The sequence below is a fragment of the Accipiter gentilis genome, chromosome 1 (assembly GCF_929443795.1).
Source record: "Accipiter gentilis chromosome 1, bAccGen1.1, whole genome shotgun sequence".
NCBI classification, from domain to species: domain Eukaryota; kingdom Metazoa; phylum Chordata; class Aves; order Accipitriformes; family Accipitridae; genus Astur; species Astur gentilis.
In genome coordinates, this window is record NC_064880.1 from 37,633,054 (window position 1) to 37,657,410 (window position 24,357).

Consider the following 24,357-nt stretch of genomic DNA (forward strand, 5'->3'; position numbering starts at 1 on the left):
TATGGGGGTCTGCACAAGAACTGGGGGCTCCGGGGATATGGGGGTGCTTACAGGGGAAAGGGGTGTCCTGCGAACTGGGTAATTCCAGGGTTATGGGGCCCCAAAAGTTTGGGGTGCCCTCAGGGAATGGGGACACCCTTAGGGGGCTCTGAGGGTGCCCTGGAGCTGGGGAATGCCCAAAACTTTGGGGGTGTCCACGGGAGCATCCTCGGGTCTGTGGTGATGCCCCAGGCGTATGACAGTGCCCCACAACTGTACGGGTGCCCCCAAGGAAGAGAGGTGCCCCAAAAGTGTGGGGTACCCCTAAGACTGACAAGCACCCCAAACCCGTGACCATAGGGGTGCCCCAAGGGTTTGCAGGTGCCCCAGAGGGACAGGGGTGCCCGGGGGGTGCCCTCGGGTGCAGGTTTCCCCTAAAGGCAATAGGGGTGCTTAGAGGAGTCAGGGTGCCCCAGGGTTACGGGGTCCCCCGAGTCTGCGGGGCTGGTATGGGGGCATGGCTCTGCCTGGCAGCACGGCTAGGCTTGGCTTGGCAGACAGGGTGGGAGGGACATGGGGGTCCAGTCTGGGGGGCATTCCCCGCAGCACCCCCCAACAGGAAGCAAGCTGTCCCCGCAGTGTCCCTACACCCCCCAAAGCCCCAGCGCCCACCCCCGCTCTATCAATGGGGAAACTGAGGCACGGAGCCCTGCCGTGTCTCTGCCCACCAAACCCCCATGGTCTCGGAGGGCCTCCACCATCCGGGGGGGGGGGGGGGGCTCTTCGGGGAGGCCTCGAAGAGGAGCCCTGCATCTACTGGGGGCCAGGAGACAAATTGGGGACCCCTGGCTGGAGACCCCTGGGGTGCATCACTACAGGGGGGGCGATGCACCCCTGGGTATGTCCCAGTGTCACCTGCTGCCAGGTGGCCTGGGACACCCTGGGGCAAGAGGGTGGGGGGGGGCTGCGGGCTCCCCAGGGCCCTGGGGAAGGCATCCTGGGGGGGCTGAGGAAGGGTCCCTTCTGGCTGCCACTTCCCCTTCAGGCTGGGAGAAGGTTTTGCAACCTCGCTTCCTCCCTGGGCAGCATAAAGCGGGCAGCGGAGGGAAGGGGTGCCAGGAGGCGGCACGGCAGTGGGTGCAGGTGAGGGACTGTCCTGCTGGCCTGGTGGGACCCCCGCGCCTGGTGCTGCCCCACATCCCGCCACGCTCTGCACCGGAGCCCTTTGGGGGTGTCGCCTGGATTTGTCTCTGTGCCTGGGTGCTTCCCAGTGAGAACCGGCTCGGGACGGGGAGAAGACCCCAGATTTGGGAGGACAGCAAGAGCAGCGAGCGGTGAGTCCCTGTGGTGCTCCACTGGAGATCGGGACTTTTCTTGGGCTGTGCCGGCCCCCCAGCACCCAGCTGAGCCCCCTCACCTGTGGAGCGGACTGGGCTGGGGACTGAGGCGGGTGGCAGTGGCTGCCCGAGGGGCTGCCTGGTGCAGGGGGAGTGGGAGGTGGCGGGTGGGGGCACCAAGGGCTGTGCTTGGGGCTCATCCGGGGTGCAGACCCCGCGCAGTCCCCAGGGACATTGGCCATGGATGCCCTAGGGGGGAAGCGCCCGCTCCCATTTCCTCGCACAGCAATGAGCCGGGAGGGTGCTTTTCCATGGAGCGTCCCCTCCTTCCTCCCCCTGGGGACCTCCAGGGCCACCCCAGTGTCCCCCAGCCCTTCCAGGGTCAGGAGGGGAAATGGGGTGCTGCTTATTCCCCCAGCCAGGCCAGCTGCAGGGTACCCGCAGGTAGGGGATACCCAGTCCTGGAGGAACTGCTGGGATTTTGGAGTGGGGAGGCAGAAAAAAGCAGCCAAAAATAGACCGAGGGGAAGTGCTGATGTCCGGCTCTGCCCCGAGCCTCCAGTGGCCCTGCTCAGGGGGACCTCTCCCCATTGGGACTGGCAGTGTCCCCGGCTATGGTCCTTTGAGATGGTGGGGCATCACCATCCCAGGATCACCATCCTGGGATCACCGCAGGAGCAGGGCCAGCAGAGTCAGCGAGGGATTTTTCTGGGCAGGGGCACCAGCCCAGCTGCAGCAGGGAATTCCCACTGGACAGAAGGGGAAAGTTTGTCCCAGGAAGGGTTTGGGTTCAAACGGGGCCAGCTCGGGGCTGGGGACCTGCCAGCACCGTGGGGGCTCAGCATCCCCAAGCAGCTCTGGCATTGCCAAGTCCTGGAGGGGCTTGGGGATTGAGAAACGGCACAGAGCGGTGAAACTGGAGTGAAATGAGTGTCCGTATCCATATCGGGAGAAGGCTGAAACCCAATGGTCTTTGGGGAGGCAGGGACAGAGCAGGGTGTCCTACATGTGAGGAGGCAGGAAGAGCGACTGTCACCTGTCATTTCCCCATCGTGGCCAAGCACAGGGGACATGGGGATGCTCGGCAGCACCCAGCTGAGCAACAGGAAAACCAGAGATGTGAAATATTTCCAAAGCTGCCTGCAAAGGGTGACACATCTTTCCGTCCAGGGGGTGAAACTGCTCACACAGGGACAAGACGGGGAGGGGAAGAAGGGCATGAAACCACCTTCAGACCTTCTCAAGTGCCGCCTGCCCTGGGCACTGTGACAGCAACCTCGCTGCTGCCTGGGGCGGCAGGAGGGGTGGCTCAGCAGCAATGCTTGAGGGGATGGACAGGCTGGAGGGATCCAGAGGTGCTCAGAGGACTTTGGAGGTGCCCCAGGGGCCCTGAGATGCCCAATAGCTCAGAGGCTTCTGAAGGACCCACACAAACCAGGGGGACCCAGGGATGCTGGAGGGGCTAGGTGTCCTAGATGTCTCCTGGAAGGATGTGATGCTGCATTGATATAGGAGCCCCCCAACCCGAGAAGAGGTGGCTGGTCCATGGGGGACCCCCTTCCTCCATGGAGGACAGGGAAGGGACAGGGTTGGGATGAAATGGAGCAGACCGAGAGGTGCTGGGGGTGTTGTACAAGGGGACGTGTGCAGGACAGTGTCCACCTGCAACACTGCCCATTACCTGGCACAATGTGGACACGGGGCACAGTGAGTGATTGAGGGGGGCTGCCCACTGGTTGGGAGGGGACCTGAGTGGCAATCGAGAGCACAGGACCCAGAGATGCTGTCACCCCTGGCCCACACCACCCTCCCACCCCACACTCATGCTGCTCTGTGCTCCCCAGGCAAAATGGATTCCTTCTCCTTCAGCGGGGATTTGTCCAACCTCTTCTCCCTCTACAACTACACCTATGACTATAGCACGGCCATGCCTGGCACCGCTATCTCCTCTGCCCCATGCCGGCCCGATGGCTCTGTCCTCAACAAGTACCTGGTGGTGGTGATCTACTGCCTCGTCTTCATCCTCAGCGTGGTGGGGAATGGCCTGGTGGTGCTGGTGGTGACCTCCAGCCACACCAACCGCTCCGTCACCGATGTCTACCTGCTCAACCTGGCCGTGGCGGACCTGCTCTTTGCCCTCAGCCTGCCACTCTGGGCTGCCTACCGAGCCCACGAGTGGGTCTTTGGCACTGTGATGTGCAAAGCCATCTCTGTGCTGCAGGAGGCCAACTTCTACAGCGGCATCCTGCTGCTGGCCTGCATCAGCGTGGACCGCTACCTGGCTATCGTCTACGCCACCCGGGCTGCCACTGAGAAGAGGCACTGGGTGAAGTTTGTCTGCTTGGGCATCTGGGTCTTCTCCGTGTTGCTTTCCCTGCCCGTGTTGCTGTTCCGTGAGGCTTTCCCCTCACCCAGCAACGGTACCGTGTGCTATGAGCGCATCGGTGGTGAGGACACTGCCAAGTGGCGCGTGGTGCTGCGGGTCCTGCCGCAGACCTTCGGCTTCGCCCTGCCCCTCCTGGTGATGCTCTTCTGCTATGGCGTCACCATCCACACCCTCCTGCAGACTAAGAATGCCCAGAAGCAGCGGGCAATGAAGGTCATCTTCGCTGTGGTGCTAGTCTTCCTCATCTGCTGGTTGCCCTACAACATCACGTTGGTGAGCGACACCCTCATGAGGACACGGGCCATCGCTGAGACCTGCGAGAGGAGGAACAGCATCGACACGGCCCTCTCTGTCACACAGGTCCTGGGCTTTGCCCACAGCTGCATCAACCCCATCATCTATGCCTTCATCGGGCAGAAGTTTCGCAACAGCTTCCTCAAGATCCTGGCACAGCGTGGGCTCATCAGCAAGGATGCTGTGGCCCGCTATGGCCATGCCTCCTACGCCTCCACCTCTGGCAACACCTCCACCACCCTCTGAGCCCTGTGGGGACCTGACCCTTGCAGCTCCCAGCAGGTCCCAGCAACCCACACACCCCAGCATTTTTGTCGAGCCCCTGGGATGCAGGTGGTGATGCCACAGGGATGGGCAGGGCCACCACTGGATGCTGGACCCCGTCTGGAAGGGGGCTTAGGCAGCGAGGGGGTAGGACACCATTGCCAGGGGAGCTATGCCAAGTGCCGCCTACCCTCCCCACTCCGTGGGGCAGAGCCTGTGACTTCAGGGATTCCGTGCCCTTGCTGTGGGGACGGTGTTCGTGGCCAACAGCCATCCAGCAATAAAGGAGTTGGCGGGTTGGTCACCCATATCTGGCTCCTCTTTGCCATGGGGAGGGAGATGGCGGGCCAGGGCCAGGGCACATCTCTGGGGATGGTGGGTCCTGAGCTCCCCATCTCAGTGCCAAAGCGGTGGTGCCGGCTGAGCCTGGCAGGGTGTGGGTAACCCTGCTTCCAGGCCAGGGAAAAGCTGTTTCCCAAGAAGCTATTGCAGAAGGTTTGGCATCCTGTGTGTACACAGAGGGGACCCAAACCCGAGTCTCACTCCCTGTAGCCACCCAGCCAGGTCCTGGTGCTTCCCTGGTGTGGGGGTCTTGATGAGGCATCTGTCCCACCTGGGGACAAAGTCACCCCCTTCCCAACCCCAATCTGAGCCCCAGTGGAGCAAATCACTGCAAGATCACTGGGCAGCCCCTCGCTGACACCAAGCCAGCCCTGTGACCCCTGCCTGAAGGGTGCCAGCACCCAAGGCACCCCCTGCCCCCCCGATGCTGCAGTGCCAGGACATCATTGCGCAAAGGGCTGGAAACCTGTCCCTTACACAACCGGGACATTTCCGCCCCGGCTTGGGCAACTGGGGATGGAACCAGAGTGGGGCAGAGGGGCTGAAGAGGGGCTATGACCCTGTTGGGGTCCCTCCTGCCACCCTGTGTGCCAAGCATCGGGGTGCCTGCCCCAACGCACCCAAGCTTCTCTCCATGGGGTTCCTGTACTGCTCCTGCATCACCCCTGATCCAGGCCCCTGGGGGTCCTTAACCACGGGGGCAGCAGTGGGTGCCAGCCTTGTGCTGGCTCGTGGGTGGGTACGGGGGTCCCTTGGCACCCAGGTGGGGAGCCCTGGGGACCCAAGGCTGGGCAGGGTCACCGGTGGTGCTGGGCAGGGACAGCCCATCACCTTTGCATCTGGGAAACCTCTTGCCCAAGTGGTTCCTCGCAGCCTGGCAGGAAGCCGGGGCTGTTGGCCAAGAGCCGTCTCCCCTGCCTGCTGCTGCCTCCCTGCTGCAGGACGGGGCAGATCGTGGCTCAGCCTGGCTGCAGCTGGGACACCCCTTACAGGCACAGTTCCCCCTCAGGAGGGTTCGGACACCCCCATACTGGCATTCCCCCACCCCGCACCCAGCCTGGGGGGGTCAGTCCGGTGACAACTGATAGACGACACGGGAGCCACAGGGGTAGCAGGAGCGGATTGTTTTCCTCTCTGTGGACCAGCCACAAGAAAGACACAGCTCAAATCCGAAATGTCAGGCAGCAGGACCTGCCTGCAGGCCCCAGATACCTGAGTCCCTGCTAAGTCCGAAAGGAAGCAGCCAAGGCAGGGGTTGTCCCAGGCACGCTGTGAGGGCTGCAGTCCCAGCTCATGTAGCCTGCGGGTGCCTTTGCTGGTAGCAAAGCAGGCAGCAGCGCCCCTGCTTGCCCACGTCCACGGAGCACGTGTGGCACACCTTGCCCTGGCACAGCCTGCCAAGAGAGCAGGCGGTGAGAGCCGTGCCATCCCGGTGCCATGTGGGCGCCACCTCCGGTGCCCCCCCCCGTAACCCACCTGCAGTTGTACCGCCGGGAGAGGAGGCGGAAATCCTTGTGGCATCGGGCGCAGAGCCCTCCATCACGGGGCGCCGGGCTGGGCATCGGGGTGTCGATGCCCTCCGTCTTCTGCCACAGGGCATCCTTCTCCCTGCGGGAGGGGACAGGTCAGCCCTGGAAGGGGCATACCCGGTGGTGGGGGTCCAGGAGCATGCCCTGGCACCCCAGACCCAAGGTGGGCACCTAAGTCTCCTGAGGTGGTGAGTGGGATTCACCAGGGCTCTGGTGCCCTCTTCCTTGGACCCCTCCCACCCGTGCATGGTCCCACACCGGAGGGGTCCCTGGGGCTCTCACCGCAGCAGCTCCAGCAGCCGCCCCTTCATGTCACGGATGAGCTCCTGCTGCCGTGCCTGTTCGGCGCCGCGTGTGGCCTCCCGCTCCAGGGCCTCCCTCTGCGCCCGCTGCAGCGCCGATGCCCAGCGCTCGCCATCCTGCCGAGCCCTGGCACGGGGCAGTGGGGAGATGGTCCTGCTGTCCCTCAGCTGGTCGTCTCTCCATCCATCAATCCATGCATCCATCTATCCCTCCCTCCCTCCCTCCCTCCCTCCCTCCCTCTGTCTGCTCCCCATCCATCCCCAAGCTGGCTGCCCATCCCCACAGCCACCTTGCCATCTGCCGGGCCAGCCACCCATCCGTTTCCCAGCTGTTCATCTGCCTTCCTCACACCCATCCCTCTGGCCTTCGGCCCACCCATCCACTCACCCCAAATTCATCCTTCCCTCCTTCTGTGCACCCACTCATCAACTTACTCCAAATTCATCCCTCCATCCATCTACTCGCCCCGAATTACTTCTTCCATCCCTCTGCCCACCCACCCCTCCACCAACCTATCAGTCCCCAGATTGATGCCTCCCTCCAGCCCTCTGTGCCCAAATCCTTCCCTCCCTTCCCTTGCCCATCCCCAGGTGCTGCTCCCCTGGGTCCAAGTGGGGCATCGTGGGAGGTCCCAGGGAAAACCCTGTGATGGGTGGAGATGGGAGGTGACTGTGGGGTGGTGGCAGTGGGGAGTCCCTGCCCGACCTGCTGAGCTGCTCCTGCAGCCGTGCCACCTCCTGACGCTGGGCCTGGAGCTGCTGCCGGCCCTGCCAGGCGTCTTCCCGTGCCGCAGCAGCCAGGGTGGCCAAGCGCTGTGGGAGAGCGGGGGCTCAGCCCTGGCCCCCCCAACCCCCCGCCTCACCTTGGCGTCCCCTTGGGCTTGCCCATACCATGGCCATGCTGGTGGCTGTGCCGGGCTCTCCCTCTGCCTGGGGGTCCAGCGGGGGCTCCTGGGGGCCGCAGGCCAGCTCCAGCGCCCGCCGCAGCACCTCCTCCACAGCGGCCACCTTGTCCAGGGCACCGGCATCCTCCAGCGCGTCCGTCCGTCCCGCCGCTGCCAGCGCCGCCTGGCAGTCCCGCAGGCGTGAGGCCAATGCCGCCGCCTCCGCCAGCGCCCCGGCCAGCCGGGCACCCCGCTCCTCTGCCGCCTCCCGCCAGACCCGTGCTTCCTCCTGTGCCCGCGCCAGTGCCCCCGGGCCCCCTGCTGCCACCGCCGCCGCCAGCGCCTGCCCCAGGAAGGCGTTGGTTTCCCGCAGCGCCTCGGCCTCGCGTGCCCGCAGCTGGGCCCACCGGGCGCTGCCCTCCTCCCGCCGCCGGTGCCGCCGCTGCTCCCGTGCCAGCCGGGCCGCCAGCGCCCGCAATGCCGCCTCCCGCTGCCCCAGCTCAGTCTGCAGCTGGGACACCAGTGCCTGCAGGGACGCCTGTGTCCCGTCTGGCTCCTCGGGCGCTGGTGGCGGGGAGCCCAGCAGAAACCCCGTGCTGGGCAGTGGGAACGTGCCAGGCTCCCCGTCACCATTGGGCTGGGATGCTTTGCCAGAGCCATGTGCGTCCTCCAGCTCCTCTCCATCCACGTTCTCTGTCTCCTTCTTATCCTCCAGCTCCTCTTCATCCTCCTCTTCCACATCCTCCTCCACCTCCACGTCCTCCACGTCCACCTCCACGTTCTCCACCTCCTCCTCATCCTCCTTGTCCTCATCCTTCTCTACCTCCTCTCCATCCTCTTCTTCCACATTCTTCTTCACCTTCACGTCCTCCACATCCCCCTCCACATCCTTCACCTCTACACCCCTCTCACGCAGGGCAGCCAAGGTGGGTGGGCATGGGTGGTTTGGCACCCCATGGGGTGCCACGATGGGATGGGCGATGCCATCGGGCCATCCATACACCCCGGTGCCAGTATCGTCTCTCTGTGGGGCCATCTTTGCCGGACTGCTCCTGGCCATTGGGCTGGGTCGTACCAGTGTCCTAGAGGGGACACGGGGCTCAGGGCCACCACGTCACCCCTAGGGTGAGCAAGGCACCGCCACCCTCCCTCAGGGCTCCCTGGACACAGCCAGCTTTGGGATTGGAGAGGGCAGCAGGGCTGGTGACACCGGGTGGCACCTGGTGACAGGGGACCAGGGATGCTGGTGCCACCAGCCTGGGCACCCATGGAGCAGGTGGCACCCAGAGACCCCTGTGGTGGTTGCAGGGGGGAACTGGGTGCTGCATGTGTGCTTGTGGCAGCGTGTGCCCATTAGCACATGAGCTGCAGAACAGCAGTGAGTGTGCTGGATGAGCGACTTTGTCCACAAGTGCAGACACCCCTGCAGGCGTGCCCGGAGGCAAGGGTGCACACACACACACACACATGATGTTGCAGCAGACCTGTGCCTGGGCACATACTTGGCAGAGGACAGTGGTGTGTGTGTGCATGCACAGGTGGCATGTTTGCAGGCATGGGCATGGTGTGTATGCTGGCACGGGTATCTGTGCCTGCCTGGGGCCACGTGTGGAGGATTCCATGTGGGGTCCGGGGCAGTGGGGCAATGCCTGTGTGCTGCTCTGCCATGCTGAGCCCCTGGTGCCCCCTGATACGCCTGATGCCTGTGGAACTGCCGGTGCCCCCAATGCCCCCAGTGCCCCCTGCATCTCTAGGCTCACTCGGAGAACATGGGCCAGGCGGTGTCCAGGTCAGCTCTGTGCAGGGCCAGGTGGAAGGTGACGCCGTCCAGCTCATAGAGGATGCCCAGGATCTCTGCCCGGCGCCGGGGGCTCAGGAAGGGGCTGCGAGCGTAGTACCACTCGCTGCAACCACAAAACGGGTTCACGCACCCCTATGCACCCTGGGCAGGCACATGTGCCTGCAGCACCCTTGCCAACTGGGTGCTGCCAGGCACTGGCCACCCAGGCAATGCCCCCTGCCACTGTGAGCACCCCCTCCCTGTGCACCCTGCTCTCACCAGAGGATCTCGGGGTTGAGGAGGCAGAGCTGCAGGGACTCTGCCAGCTGCCGGTGCACCAGGCAGTACCGCAGGAAGGCTCGGCCCCTGCCCACGGGGGTCTTCAGCTGGGGGGAGAGGGGGTTATCCAGGCCTGCCATGCCAGTCTGCCCCCCCCATATCTCCCCCCTAGCCCATGCGGGGGGGAAGGGGGTTCCCAGGGCCAGGGTTGGGGGGCAGTGGGGACCCCAGAGGGGAGAAAACACTTTATAGTGCTGGTGGGTGAATCCTCGGTGCCCAGGTGAGTGTGTGCCCATATACAAGTGTGTGTGCACCCACAAACAAGCAGAAGCGTGCACACGTGTGCGTGCGTGAGCCCCCAGGCCCCGCGCCAGCCTGTGCCCACCTTGTCCAGGGAGGTGACAAAGCGAATGCCCTCATGCTCTTGCCGACGTTGCGCCAGGCCTTGGCACAAGAAGTCCCAATAGTCCTTGCGCTGCCCGAAGAAGCTCCTCCTCTCCTTGAGGTCGAACTGGCAGAGACACAAACTTGGGCTTGCTTGTTTGGGGGTGTCCCCTGTCACCCCAGCCTGTCCCCTGTGGGGCTGGGATCCAGCCAGCTCCCCCAGCAGTGTGGGTCCCAGTGTCCCCTGACTGTCCCCTTTTTGCTGGCTCCATGCCTCAGTTTCCCTTTTGCAGCACGTGCAATTACACATGTGGATGTGGGTGAGCCTGGTCTGGGTGCCTGCATGGCTGGGGACGGCCAGGGCTGGACAATGCTGGCTGGGGTCATCCCACCCCCCCAAAATGGCTGGTGTGGGATCCCCTCTGCTTGGAGCTGCACCCCAGGGGAAACTGAGGCAGGGAGCGGTGGGGACAGAGAAGCGGTGATACCTGGAGGAGGAACTCCAGCTGGGCACAGAGGCTGTGCAGCTCCCGGCTCCCATCCGTCACTGGCAAGTTCTGCTCGCGGTAGCCGTGGTTCAGCTCGCCTACGGTCTCTGAGGGATGGTAGGGCTGAGCTGGCAAGGCCCTGCCCTGGCAGCAGGCACCCTGCCCCATCCCACCCCTCCTCCCCACTGCCTCCCAGCCCGGGGATTTCTGCCAGTGGGTGAAAGAGGAACCTGCCCTGGGATGAAATGGGGGAGCAGGGGGAGCGAGGGGCACAGGTATCTGCCAGGCACTGGCGGTCACCTGGGGCTGGCAGCGAGGACAGGAGCAGGCAGCAGTGGCAGAGTTGGCACTGGGATGCTCTGGAGCACCCCCAGCAGTGCACCCCGCTGCTGCCCACGGGCTGGGTGCGAGGAGTGACCCGGCATGGCCAGGGTGAGATGTGCCATGCAAGGGACATGCTGGCAGGGGACGGGCTGGCGCACTTACTCTGCAGGTCCTTGATGATGCGGTTGAGCTCCCCGTCCCCTGCCATGGCTGTACCCAGGGGTCTGCAAAGGCAGGGGCAGCGATGAGAGGTGCCAGGCTGGCACCCAGCTGGCACCCCCAAACTCTCTGCCCCAAGGAGAGGGTCTGCCCCCTCCAGTTGCACCCCAGAGCTGCCAGCTGTTAAGGTGAGAGGGGGTGGGCTCAAGCACCCCCTTTCCCTGCCCATATCCCTCCACTACATGGGGTAGGGGGTATGGGGTGGGCAAAGGTGCCCCATCCCATATCCCTTAGTTGTCCATGTGCCCTGTCCCAAAATACCCCCTGGCTCTGTCCCCATGTTGTGCCCAGCCTCTGCCCTCATTCCTTGGGGGGCGTCCTGCAGCTGAGCCCCCCCCCCCCCCCCCCGCCCCGTGTGTCCCTGTCCTTGTCCTTGTCCTTGTCCCCATCCCCCAGGATTCAGGATGTGGGTTTGGTGCTGGGGAAGCGCTGCCTTTGCTTCTGCTCTCGCTTCCCTCACTCACACCATGAACAGTGTGGGGTGCTCCTGGAGGTGGCAGGGAGGATGGGCACACAGCCCCTGATATGCAGCCCCCCTCAAACTGAGATCCCCCCCAGGCAAAGCCCCCTGGCACAGTATGCTGCCTGTGGGGCTGGCATGGGGTTTGGGGGTGTTGTGGGCATGGGGTGGGAGGCTGGGGGCATAGTGCAGTGGGGTGGTTTTGGGGGGCAGCGGGTGGCACCCTGGGGACAGGGCAAGGGACAGTGCCCACAAAGGTGGCAGGTCCAGGGCTTGTCACCGAGGGTGGTGGCTAGGCACAGGGCTGGGGGAGCACACGTGTGTGTGCATGGGATATGCATGGCAGTCTGCATGTGTGCTCACAGAAGCATGTGTGCACAAGCTTGTTCAGGCATGCCGAAGCACACGTGAGTGCCCTGTGCCCCCTGCCATGGCAGAGTGGCTCAGCAGGCAGAGCAGGACACGGGACTCCGGATGCCTGGGTTCCCGTCCCAGTGCCCTTGGGTGACCTTGGATAAGCCATCTTCCTGCTTGCCCACCCTGCCCGTGCCTCAGTTTCCCCAAAGAAGAGAAGCCCCTTACCTGTGACAGGGAGCTGTGGGGTGCCCCAAGGTGATTGCTGGGTGCCAGGGTGTTGCTGGCGTGTCCCCTTGCCCACACTGCGCCTGCCTGCTTCTCCTTTTGTACCTTGGCCAGGAGGAAGTGTGGGAGGTTGGGGGGGTTGCAGGAGCCACCCCCTGCCTGCCCCGCATAACATCAGGCACTGCAGCTTGCTCCCCCAGCACCCGGCTCCCCAGTTTGGGGGGGTGCCAATTTTGGGAAAGAGGTCAGCAAGGCTCGTCCCCTGTGCAGCCCCTGGGGGGGGTGAGGGGGGAAGCACAGTGCCAGCCATGGGGGGGACCCTGATGCCCTCCCATGGGAATGGAGCTTGGGAATGCTTTGAGAGACCCCCCCTGCAGTTTTTGGGGAGGGGGTCTGGGACCCATACCCAGCCAGCAGCAGCCAACAGCACCCCTGGGGCAGCAGCTGCCCCTGGCACAGACACCCTTCTCCCATGCACAACAGCCCCTGGGCACAGAGACCCACCCCCAGGAGCTGCAGCCCACCCCAGAAAAGCCCACAGCCTGTCTACCCCACCCCCCCCGCCCCGGGACTATGCCCAGAGCTGGGGTGCAAACTCTTCCTGGGGCACCCTGGGCAAGGCCCCCCCCCCCCATTGCTATCTGTGCCTGGGGGGCCCTGAGCCCAGCAGTACCGTCTCAGCCACGGTGTCTGTCCCTCTTTGCTGTGCCAGCCCTGTCCTGTGGGCTCCTTCTGGGGTGAGGACTAAATTCCTTGGGGGGGGGGGGGGGCTGGGGGTGATGCCAGCTCACCCCCCCAGTGCCAGGAATGGACACCTACTGCCATCCTGCTCCCCACCACCATCCGGCTTGGTAGATACCCCCAGTGATGTCCAGCTGCCCCCACATCCTGCCCCTTGCCGCGCCCCCCCTCGCAGCACCCGCTGCCCCTACCTGTGCCACCCGGGGGGCCTGGGGGTCACCCGTCTCCCCCAGGCCAGGCTTTGCTCGGCACCAAAGCGAAAGTAGGAAGTGATGCTGAGCGGGAGCCTGGGCCTCCCTGCACCCTCCTAGCTCCCAGGGGGTGTGTGTGTTGGACTGCGGGGTGCCCGTGAGCAGCTGGGGGGTACGGGGGAGCCGGCAGCAGTGCTCGCTCAGGGTGACCCCCAGCCTCCCCAGCACCCTCTTGCCCCATGCCACCCTGCAGTGGGTGGTGCTGTGGGCACAGAGCACAGCACCCCACATTGGATGGGAGGGGTGGGCAGGGTGTTGGGGGGGTGGCGGAGCATCACCCCACCGTGGCGGATGGGAGATGCGTATGCCTGTGCATGCATGTGTGCATGCATGTGTGCATGTGCACACATGTGCAGGCAGCATGTGCATGGCTATAGGGGTACGTGTGTAGGTGCGAGCCATACACATGTGGCAGGCGTGGGCATGGGGCTGAGAGGGCACCCGCGTGTGCATGCACGCACGTGTGCCTGTGGTTGCAGCCACCTGCCAGCGCCGCCTGCCCTGTGCCAGGCACCCCACAGGCAGGACCCTGACACCCCAGACACCCACGGGGGGGTCATGCCCCTGCCCACCCCTCACCAGGGTGGGTGCAAGCCTGGTGTCCTGGCAGGGGGGTCCTCCCGTCCCTGCCCCAGCCAAGGTCCAGGGAGAGGGTTGCTGGTGGCTGCGGGGGGAGAAGTCGCCCGTCTGTCCTTGGTGCGGGTGCAATTCAATTAACGAGGCCTGGCCCTCGTTCAGCGCAGCCAATAAAGCTAATGGCCCCGCACAGGCCTGGTGCTGCCTGGTGGTGGTGGTGGGGGGGAGCGGGGGAGGGAGAGGTCCGGGGGGCCATCTGCTAATTAAATGGGGGTGGGGGACGATGGAGCTAGTGGTGATGTCACCTCCCTGGTGCTCAAGGTGGGGGGGGGCTGTATCCTGGCACCACTTGCCTGCCAGCCCTTCTCCAGCCCCAGGGTGCCAGGCAGGGCTGTGGGGGACAGGCGTGAACTGTGGGGGACCCCCCGAAATCCCTGCCCCCTGCCCCCCTCCCTAGAGCTGCTGCTCGTTAGGAGCCTTCCTGAGGCAAATGCAATTAGTGCCCCAGGCCTGGCATGGACCCTGCCTACGCTTGGCATCAGCAGCTGCCCCATGGGGACGGGTCCTTGCCCGTCATCACCTCAGCATCGCAGCAGCATCTGGGGGTGTTCCTGCCAGCCCCTCTTGGCACTACCCCGATGGGTGCAGGGGGGATGTGGGGTCTCTGGGGCAGCTGCAGGGTGGGGTGCAGCCCATCCCCCTGCCCTGTGCAAGCCCTGTGGTGGGGTGGGGGTGCCCGGGGCCGTGTCGGTGTGTCCTGTGTTGAGGGGTTCCTCTGGGTAACACTGTGCCCCCAGCACAGTGCATCAGCCAAGCACCCTTTGGAGAGGGGACCCTGGTGGGGGGGTCCCTGCATATGTCCTCAGGCCCCTGAGAAGGGGAGAGTCTTGGTGGGGTGCCCGGGGGGCTGGCAGAGGGGCAGGGAACCCCCACCCCCACCACGTGCAGGCACTGCCATTTAGGGCTTGGGGTGGGCAGGGGATGCTGGAGGGAAACTGAGGCAGGGTCGGTGCAGGGGGTCGCGGGTTGAGCTGCGAGCGAACCCAGCCCTCCGGGTTCCTCCACTCCCAAACCAGAGGGGGCTGGAGGGGGATCCACCCCAAGGGATTGCCGTGCCCGGGGGGCAGGTGGGTGAGCCCGGGGGTTGCCGAGCCCCGAGCCCCGTGTGCGGGCAGGAGGAGGAGGAGGAGTGGGAGGAGGGGGAGGAGGGGGAGCGTGTCGGAGCTGGCTCCCACCCAAGCACTGCAGGACATGGGCGGGCACGGTGCTCCCTGCCTGGCTGCCAGCGCGCAGGCGACGCTGGGGGACCGGCGGGGGGGTACAGGGCCCGGTGGGACCGCAGCCCCCCCAGCCCATCGTCCGCACGGCCCCGTGCCCACCGCCGGGCACCTCCCGGGCACTGCGCGGGCATCGGAGCTTGTTGCAGCCAGGGGGGGCACGGCTGGGTTTGGCCACCCTCCCGACCGTGCTCTGGGCAGGGTTCGGTCCCTGCACCCCCCACCCCCCGCCCCGGCCGGGTGACCCCCGGGCAGGGGCACCATGACCCGGCTGAGCTGGTGCTTTGCCACCTTGGTTCGCTGGGGGAAGTCCTTGGTGTCCTGCCTCCTGCCCCTCCGCGCCTGCCGCCACCGGGAGGTAAGCGGGCACCGCCGGGCTCGGCGTTAGGGTTAGGGTCTGCAGGGGGGGGGGGGGGGACACGGAGCTGGGGTGGGCTCCGGGGGATGCAGGGGCATGGGGGTACAGGTTGGCGCTGGCCCTGCCTGCTGCGGGCAGCAGGGGGTTAAACCGTGCATATGCATGCCAGGGTGCCAGGCATGTCCTTTGTACCTCCTTGTGTCCACCCCAGCATGGCACTGTGATCCCCCCCCCCCCCATAACCCGCACCCGCGGGCCCCTGCAGTGCCTGGCTGGAGGGGATCTGCTGGGATCTGCTGTACAGCATTTCACGCAAGGGATCTGCTGGGATCCCTGTGTCCTTAGAGAGTGAGCACAGAGGCGGGGGGTGTCCCTGTGTCCTTACAGCATCCACAATGGGGGGACCCCTGTGCCCATAAAGCACCTGGCACGAGAGATCCCTGTGCCCACAAAGTGCCTAGTGTGGGGGACCCTTGTGCCTGTAAGCACCCAGTGCTGGGGAGTTCTGTGCCCATAAAGTGCTCAGTCTGGAGGGGGATCCCTGTGCCCAAAAAAGTGCCCAGCATGAGGGACCCCTGTGCCCGTAGGCACCCGGCGCGGGGCATCTTTGTTCCCATCAGCACCTGGTGTGTGTGTGATCCCTGTGCCAAAGGACTGCCCCGCATGGGGTATCCCTGTGCCCATGCAGTGCCCGGCGTGGGGACCCATCCTGCTCTGCTGCCCATGCTGGGGAAACTGAGGCAAGGAAGGGAGAAGCTGGTGGAGGGCACGGGGCTCCCACTGCACCACCCTCACTTGGTTCCTTAACCTTTGGGAAGCTGCCCCATGCCTGGCGGGATGGCACGGGCCACTCCAGCTGCACTGTGCCAGCAGAGCGGGTGCCAAAGCCACCGCCGGGCAGAGCCTGGGGGAGTGTCACTGCAGGGTGGTGACAGGCCAGTATGTGCCAGGGCAGGGACCCAGCCTGGAGGAGGGAGAGGCCCCTGGCTGCTTGGGGACCCCAGCGTGTGCCAGGGACACAGGACTGTGAGCTGCCGGGGGCACGGGGAGTGCTCAGGGCTGTGGGTGGGTGGGTGGCACTGGTGAGGTGTGGGGCAGCGGTTGTGCAGTCCCATGTCCATCTCTGTGTCCTTATGTCCCTGATGTGGGTGTGAGAACAGGGACTCATGGAGGTGTGTAACACACATGCGTGCTTGTGCATGTGTGTGTTCACGAGCCGGCACATTGGGCTGGGGTGAGAGTGAACTGCAGCCTGCGCAAGTGTGAGTGCACAGTGGGTCTCAGGAACTGCTATGGGGTGTGCATCCCTGTGTGGGTGCGTGTGTGTGCTCCCTAGCACATGCGTGTGTGCTGGCTGCAGTAGCAGTGGGGCTTTACACTGGTGTAAGCTGTTAGAGGGGTATCCCCCAGCCTTTCTTGTGCCCAGATGGGCACCCACACATGCGGGTGCCCAGCCACCATGCGTGACATGGGCCATATGCGTGGTGTGCACGTGTGCCCTGGCGTGTATGTGGGGGGTTGCGTGTGTGACGTGTGTGTGTGCCCTGTGCACCCAAGGGCAGTGTGGGGACAGCTCTGCTAGAAGCAGGTGTGGGGGCCTTGGGGACACAGTGACCCCAGGAGGGGGCACACAAAGGACTCCTGCCAAAGCTGGCCCTGCACCGGGGGTACATGCCTGCACCAGTGGTACCCATAGCGGGGGTGTCCCTGTGCTACGTGCCCCTGTCTGTGCCCCCCGCTGAGAAAATGAGCCATAAATGATGCTCATGGCAGCCACCCTGTCCCTGCCCTTTTGAGGGGCCCAGGCTTGTCACAGCAGTGAATGGGAGGGGGTGATTTATGGGGGGGTGGGGACACCCTCTCCACTGGGGCTTTCATTTGTGGGCAGTAATGAGGCTGATTAATGAAGGCTGTAATGATGGGGGGTGCTGGTGTTGGTGCATGGATGGGTGCTTCTTGCCTGTTTGGTGCTGTGAGGAGGATCAGGCCCCCCAGCCTCCCTCTGCACCTGGGCCTGGCTGGCATGGGGGGCAGGGGGTACTGTCCCCATCTGTCCCCTGTCCCAGCTGGCACATCCACACGGGGATACCTCTACCATGGGCTGGGTGGGCACAGCAGAGCGGTGGGGTGGAGGGTGGTGTGACAGGGATATTTTGGGGAGCGGGTGGTGCACTTTGGGGGGGTCAGTTGCAACCCCAGCGTCTGGGAAGGGCAGCCCTCCCCCATCCCACCCTACCCTTCCCCTCTGGGCTGGTGGCTGCATGAAGCGTACAGATGGGAAACTGAGGCCGGGGGGGCAGGGGGGCATTACAGTGCCCATGTTCCCGCTGTGCCCATGTCCCCATGCCAGCGTGGCTTGTCCTGCCCGTATGTCCTTCCCCCTGGCGCATGTTCCCCCCTGACTCACATCCTCATGGTCACGGCCAGCTGAGCGCAAGTTTCCAGGCTGGAGCCAGCCTCAGCCCTGGAGGGGGGGACACCGTGTGCCGCCCAGCCAAACCCCCCCAGGAGGGGCTGGGGTACCCCCCCCTGCCAAATCCATCCCTGTCAGGGCTGTGGGCTGCCAAGCCGCTCTCTGTCCCGCCTGGAAGTTGTCCCCCCTCGCTGAGGCCCCCCAGCTCAGTGCATGGATGTCTGCCGATCGCTCCCTGTCTCCCATCCCGGGACCACCCAGGGGACACGGCTGGGGATTGGGGGTGGGGGGGGCGACGACGACACCCCGCTGCAGGAGCCTCTGGAGGCCGGAGGAGAGATGGGGGTGAGGTGGGTGGTGGGTGCCCCGCGGGTCAGCGGAGGAAATGGATTCCAAATGTGTGCGCAGGGGGGCGAGAGGGGGGCCGGGACAAGGCACAGCCCCACTCCGATCCCCCGAGTCCCGCAGTCCGTCTGCTGGGGTGGGGGGGGTCCTGACCGCCCCCCGGGGTCACCTCGGCCGAGGTGCCGGCCGGTGGGCGCTGCGGGGGTCGGGGGCGGGAGGGGGGGCTTTGCCCCCCCCTTCTCCCCCGGCTGGAGGGGCGGTTTGGGGCCGGGGCGGGGCGGGCGGGCGGAGCGAGGGGGCCGGGGGGGGCTCGGCCGGCCGCGGGGCCGCGCCGCGGGCAGCATGACCGGGCTCTGCCTCTCCTGCTTGCTCTGGGTACGGCCCGCCGCGCCCGCACCGGGGGGCACCGGGGGGGGGGGGGGGGAGCAGGACGGCAGCGCGGTGGGGGGCCGGCAGCGGGGTCTCGGAGCGGGGCTGGTCCGGGGAGCGGGCGGTGGATGGGGCTGATTACCGGGGGGGGGGGAGGGGGGGGGGGGGGGACGACCGGGACGGAGCGGGGGTGTTTGCACCGGGACGGGCGGACTGGGAGCGGGGGGAATCGGCGGTGCTGGACCAGGACCGGGACCTGAACCGAAACCGGGACAGGCTCTGGGGGAACCGGGACCCAGCAGAGACCGGCAGGGACGCCCGGACACCGTGGCCGGGCTGGGGGGACCGGACCGGGAGCGGGGCCGGGAGGAGCCCCGGGGACCGGGGGGGAGCAGAGCAGGACCCAGCCCGGGAGAGCGGCGGCGGTGGGCACCGGGCTGGGGGGTGCACGACTGGGGACCGGGATGGGATGCGGGACAGGGACACTGGACTGGGCGGCGGTGTCTATGGAGGGGGTGTGGGGTTGGGGATGGGGAGAGTGGGGGGCTGATCCCCCACGACGCCCAGCAGGCAGCACCGGCCGGGGGCCCCCGCCACTCCCCGGAGTTGAGGCTCTGCTACCTCACTGGAGGGGAGGGAAACTGGGCCAACTGGGGGGTTTCAGTTAGTGCTGGGGGCTTGGGGCTCTGCCCCACCCCACACCCCTGTCACCAAGGCAAGCTGGGTCCGGGGGCGCGGTAGGGTGCAAAGTGCTGGGTGGGCCCACAGGGCTGGACCGAGGTGTCCCGGTGCCCCCCACCCTGGCTTTGCAGCCTCACAGGAACTGGGTATCCCAGTTCCCCCCCCGCTGCACCTCTCTGCAGTGCTGGGCAATGAACCCAGGCCTCCCGGCTCCTGATTAATCTGGCATCTCTCCCCGGTGCCTCTTCCAGCCCAGGACACCTGGATCCCCTTCCAGCCTCCTTGGGTCTGTGTGTTGGGGGGGCCCATGGCTAGGGATGCCCGTGCACCCCCCCACCCCTCCTGTGTGGGGGCCAGCCCCTGGGGGTGGGTACCCATGGGTGGGTGTACCCAGGTGACATTCCGAAAAGGTCCCCAAGCCCCACCACGTGTCCCCCCAGCAGTTCCCAGCCCTGAGGGCAGGGAGGCTAACTGGGATCCTGCCAGAATGGAGCTGGAACAGGGCTGTTTCGTGGGATGGGCTGGTTCCCCAGCCGGTGGGGTGGCACTGGGTGGGCAGGGCGCCCCCCCAGCAGCAGGGAGCTGGGGGTGTAAAGCCGGGTGCTGGGTTGGCAGTCCCGCAGCATGGAGATGGTGTTGGCAATGGGACAAGCAGAGGGGGCTCTGTGGTGTGGGAGCTGGGGGGGCAGCTCTTTCCCTAGCGAGGATAATTGCTGTTAATGAAGCAGGCCCATGCTAACGTGTGGGGCCAGGGCGGGGTGGGGGGTACGTGTGTGGGAGACGCGTTGGCAACCCCGGGCATCTGAGCCGGGTCCCTGGGAGCAGGGGTTGAGGCCTCTTCCCGGGGCACCCCACAGCAAAGATGCTGCTTTGCATATGCAAACGAGCTCATGGCATCATTAGGCCTCGCTGTCACCCAGCAACTGTGGCGTGGGAGCCCCCGGCCCGGGGGAGCTTTTCCCACGGCTGCCGGATGGGTGACGACATGCCTGTGCACACGCATGTGCATGTGTGTGTATACACCCAGCCCTGTGCACCCCGCTCCCTCGTAGGGTGGCACGAGCCCCGGGGGCTGCCGAGGGACCAGCGAGTGGCCCTGCGGGAGCAAGTGCCCAGGGAAAAGGGGCTTGCACACCCGTGTACAAACCCATGCGAGTGTGCACATGATTGCACGTGGACCTGCGTGTGGGAACACAGAAATCTGCCCACATATTTGCTGCTGCTGTGGTTGGCGGGGATGTGCACGCTCGCACATGCTTGCACACTCGCAGGCGTGCATATGCATGCAACGCCCTGCCACACGCACTGTGTGTAGCACACACAGCACCCTCACAGCCCCCGAGGTGTTTGCACGCACGCATACATCTGGTGCATGTGCATGGCCTTTCTGCCTGTCCATGCGTGCACTGGGGAAACTGAGGCAGGGAGGTTTTGGGAAGGGGTACCCAGCACCCCGACTCTTTGGCACCGTCCCCCCGGCTCTGTTGCAGTGCTGAGGCCGGAGGAGAGCGGCGTGCCTGGGCGAGGGGGGGCTGCTGGGCCTCTGCTTAATCTCATTAGTCTTGGCATGAAAAGGCGGATTTACGGGGGCTCACGTCTTCATCTGGCGGCGGGTGGGTGGGCAGGGCTGGTGCGCTGCCAGGGGGGTGTCCCCCCACCCCAAACTAGTCGGGGGGGTATCAGGAGGGGCGCTGGCAGCCTGCAGCTGTGCCAGGACCACCCCCCCTGCCCTTAGCCCCTGTGCGCGAGCACACGCACATGCTTGCACGCTCACAGCCCGGCGCCTGCACACATTGGGATCCTTCCTGTGCTCACACTCGCGGCATCGGCCTCCCTCCGCCGTGGGCTGTGCCAGGCAGGGTGGGCACGGCCGCTCACGCTCAGGGGGCACAGCACGCCCTATACACCCCCATGAGACACCCCAGCGCACGCTGCCCGGCGTGCATCCCAAAACCCAGCGTGACACGGAGACACCCCCCTGCACGAGCACCCTTCTGGCAGCACCTGCACGTACCTGGGTGTGCACGTGTGTCTGCACACATATCTGTGTGTCTGCACACGTATCTGTGTATCCACACACGTACATGCAACCACGTCCGTGCATATGTGCATTCACATGCGCACATGTGCACACAAGTTTGCACACACATGTGCATACAATGCCCCCCTCCCCATGCATGCAGGCGTACGCACTTGTGCCTGCGCACATGTGCCCACAGAAACGCTTGTGCACGGGCACGCGTTCGCAGGGACACCCGTGTGAGTGCACCAACGTGCAGGGACGCGCAAGTGCACGCGCGTGTGTGCGTGTGCACATGTCTGTGCGCGCACACACACACACACACACGTCTGTGCACGCACAGGTGCTCAAACACGTGTGGACACACCTGCACGCAGGTGTGGATGTGCTCATCGGTGCGCGTGCACAGTGTCTACGGAAGCGTGCACGGCCGTCCGGCGCGCTCCGCCAGGGGGCGGCAGAGACTATTTAAAGGGGCCGCTGCAGCGGGGGGGGGGGGGGTGTGTGTGCACAGCCCCTTGCCCACCCGCGCACGAGCCTAGGTTCCCCCCCCCCCCCCCCCCGCCGCCGTGCCCACCGTCCCACGGCCCCGTCCCTGCCGCAGAGTGATGGGGTGCGGGGACACACACACACGTTTCTTCAGATGGGGGGTGGGTGGGTGGAGGATGACCCCCTGCCCAGAGGGAAACTGGGGCAGGGCAGGGCTGAGTGCCCGGGTCTCCGTGCCACCTTGTTCCCGCTGATGAAGTCCCGTGTCCCCCCAGCCCCAGGACCTGGAGGCCCCCCCTGCACACTCCTTCAAGATGACGAGCTTCAAGAAGGTGAAGGCATGCGGGATCTGCCGGCAGGCCATCACGCGCCAGGGCAGCACCTGCCGAGGTGAGCCGGGGCCGCAGGCACGCGCGTGTGAAAGGGGGTGTGCCGGGGGGGTCAGGACACGAGGGGATGCGTGTGTGTGCCTGCACGTACAGCTGCGTGCACGAGGATGTGAAGGTGGGAACACGTGCCTGCGCCAACCTGTGCGAACACGCGCGTGTGCACGAGAGGGGGAGCCTGGGGGTGTGCAGGAGCGCGTGGGGTACCTTTGCGGGCGGGAAGGTGGCTGGGAGGGCGAGGGCGGCCCGCGGAGGCACCGGCACGCGTGCATGTGGCCGCGCGTCAGCAGCGTGCGTGTGCAGTGAGTGTGCAAATGTTACCGCACGACCGTGCGCACGCACGCGGGTCTGTACGCACGGGTGGGTGCTCACGCCCTCCGCCGTGCCCGCTGCCCGTGGCGCCCGGTGGGACGCGGGCGGTGCCGCGGGCCCTCGCACGTGTGCGGTGCCGCCGAGCCCCGTGCGAGGAGCGGCGAGCGGAAACGCCGCTGGCCGCGGGAACAATGCGGCTTCCTGCGCCGCAGGAAACAGTCCCGAGGGAGGACAAGGCCTGGGGGTGGCCGTGGCCGGGGCCACGTTGTGCGGGAACCCTCCTGTCCCCTGGGGATGGGACATGTGGCTTTGCGGGGCTGCCCGGCGGTGCCCCGTATAAGTGCGTGTCCCCAGCAGTGGCAAACACGCGCCCGCACCAACCGTGGGCACGTGCCGTTCTCTGCAGGGGCGCGGGCATGAGCGTGCAACAGCAGCGTGCAGGCAGGCGGGGACACGGGCACTGGCAGCACCTCCGCGGCGCACTCGTGCACGCCGGTGCACGTGCGAGGCCTCATGAGACGTGTCCGTGCACGGCCTCCCTTCACGCCGTTAACCCCTGGGCACTGGGGTTTGCACGCACGCACGCTTCCCGGCACGTTGGCACCGGCGGAGGTGGGGGACGGCTCGTGTGCATGGGTGCGTGCCCGAGCGCCCCAGGCATGTGCATGTGGTGCTGCGCCGTGCTGGTGCCACCCGGAGCGTGCATGTGCGTGTGCAAGGTGTGGGCATCCACGTGCGTGTGTTGCATGTCCCGGCAGCTTGTGCCCCGTGCCAAGGTGCTCCATGCCCCGCAGCGTGGGGTGCCACCCCCCCTGCCCTGCATGTGGGTTGCCCGTGGGCTGCCCCCAGCAATGCCCCCTCTCCTGCCCCCACTAATCCTCTCTCCCCTCTCCCTCCCGCAGGCTGCAAGCTCTCCTGCCACACCAAGTGCCAAAGCAAGGTAAGGCTGGTGCCACAAGCTGTGCCCATCCCTGCCTGGGGGGCACCGGGGACTCGCGCGGGGGTTGCCATGGTTCATGCCAGCTGACCCCACTGGATGAGCACCCGGATGGGCTGGCCGTGGTGGCACTGGTGTCGCCAATGGGTGAGGCTGGCAGTGCCATCCTGCTGCCTGGCCCCTGATGGCATGTGCCCGTCTAGGTACAGAACTGGGTTTTGGGGTGCAGCCCTGCTCAGAGAGGGCTGGCAGGGATCTGTGCCCCAGCACCTGGAGCAGGGGGGTGCCCTTTGCGTGCTGCTGTACGTGGGTGCCATGTGCCAGGGCCGAGCGCTGCCGGCAGCACGCACGCAGGCTGAGCACCTCGACCGATACCCAGCACTGCCGGGGGCGGATCTTGCTGGCAGGAGGGAGCAGAGCCGAGGATGCCCGGTGGTGATGTCCGGCTGCCGTGCCGGCGGAGGGAGACCCTACGGCAACCCAGGTTCTCCAGGGTAGCTGGAGGTGGGCACGGTGCCCACCGCCACGCTGCCGGGGCAGGGGAGGCTGCGAGTTCCTGAATCCCTGGGGAGGCATGTGTGCCAGCCGGCTCTGAGGCTGGCATCTCGGGCGGGAAGAGGCTGGCGCACCCCGGGCAGGCGGCGTAGGCTGGGACGTGCCTGTGCCTGTGCCTGTGCCCATGCCTGTGCCCGGCCGGGCAGGGAGGGAGAGGAAAGGCCCTGGGGGGGTGGACCATGCCGGGGGCCGGGCACGCGTCAGGCTTCGCAGGGTGCTGCGGCGTGGGTGGTGGCGCGGGGCAGGCACTGGGAGCAGCCCTGGCACCGAGCCCCGGCCGGGTTGTCGGAGGAGGTGGGGGCTGTGGGGGCACCCTGGGGACGTGCCCGGCACCCTGGGCACTGAGCGGGCAGGGCAGAGGTGGCCGGGAGGCTCAGCAGGGCTGTGCCACCCTGGGGACCCTGTGCTACCCTGGGAAACCCCGGGCCACCTTGGGGAACCCTATGCCACCCTGGGGACTCTCTGCCATCCCAGGACCCTGTGCCAGCCTTGGGACCCTGTGCCACCCTGTGGACCCTGTGCCAAAGACGCCTCGGGGGCTGAGGCCAGAAGAGGTGGCTTTGCCTCGATGCTGGGGTGAGGGGGGGTGTGCGGTGAGGGGCTGCCTGCAGTACGGCAGGCGCTGGCAGAGAGTGTCTGCCAGTGGTTTCCAGGCAGGAGGGAGTGTCGGGAAGCGTGTGTGCCTGGGTGTGCGCCCAGTCGGGATTCTCTGATGTCTGCTATGGGGTTGTGCAGCAAGGGGGGGGTGGTCACGCCGGGGTCCCAGCATCTGGGTAGCTTGTGAGTGGGGGAAGCTCGCGGCTCGCTTCCACAG

The 24,357-nt window shown here is 66.1% G+C and overlaps 2 protein-coding genes across 2 annotated transcripts; one reads left to right on the forward strand and one right to left on the reverse strand.

Moving 5' to 3' along the window:
- Positions 1 to 1,071: 1,071 nt before the first annotated feature.
- On the forward strand, positions 1,072 to 4,533 carry LOC126042887 (C-X-C chemokine receptor type 2-like). Its single transcript, XM_049810629.1, has 2 exons — positions 1,072 to 1,313; positions 3,161 to 4,533. The coding sequence occupies exon 2, from the start codon at positions 3,166 to 3,168 to the stop codon at positions 4,240 to 4,242; it is 1,077 nt and encodes a 358-aa protein (XP_049666586.1). The 5' UTR covers positions 1,072 to 1,313; positions 3,161 to 3,165; the 3' UTR covers positions 4,243 to 4,533.
- On the reverse strand, positions 3,937 to 12,842 carry RUFY4 (RUN and FYVE domain containing 4). Its single transcript, XM_049810617.1, has 13 exons — positions 12,766 to 12,842; positions 11,834 to 11,938; positions 10,735 to 10,796; positions 10,249 to 10,355; positions 9,762 to 9,887; positions 9,377 to 9,483; positions 9,078 to 9,221; positions 7,325 to 8,399; positions 7,140 to 7,246; positions 6,414 to 6,560; positions 6,079 to 6,210; positions 5,815 to 5,996; positions 3,937 to 4,016 (listed from the first exon to the last, which is right to left on the reverse strand). Exons 3-12 carry the CDS (start codon positions 10,778 to 10,780, stop codon positions 5,894 to 5,896), a joined length of 2,094 nt encoding a protein of 697 aa, XP_049666574.1. The 5' UTR covers positions 10,781 to 10,796; positions 11,834 to 11,938; positions 12,766 to 12,842; the 3' UTR covers positions 3,937 to 4,016; positions 5,815 to 5,893.
- Between the last annotated feature and the right edge of the window lie 11,515 nt (positions 12,843 to 24,357).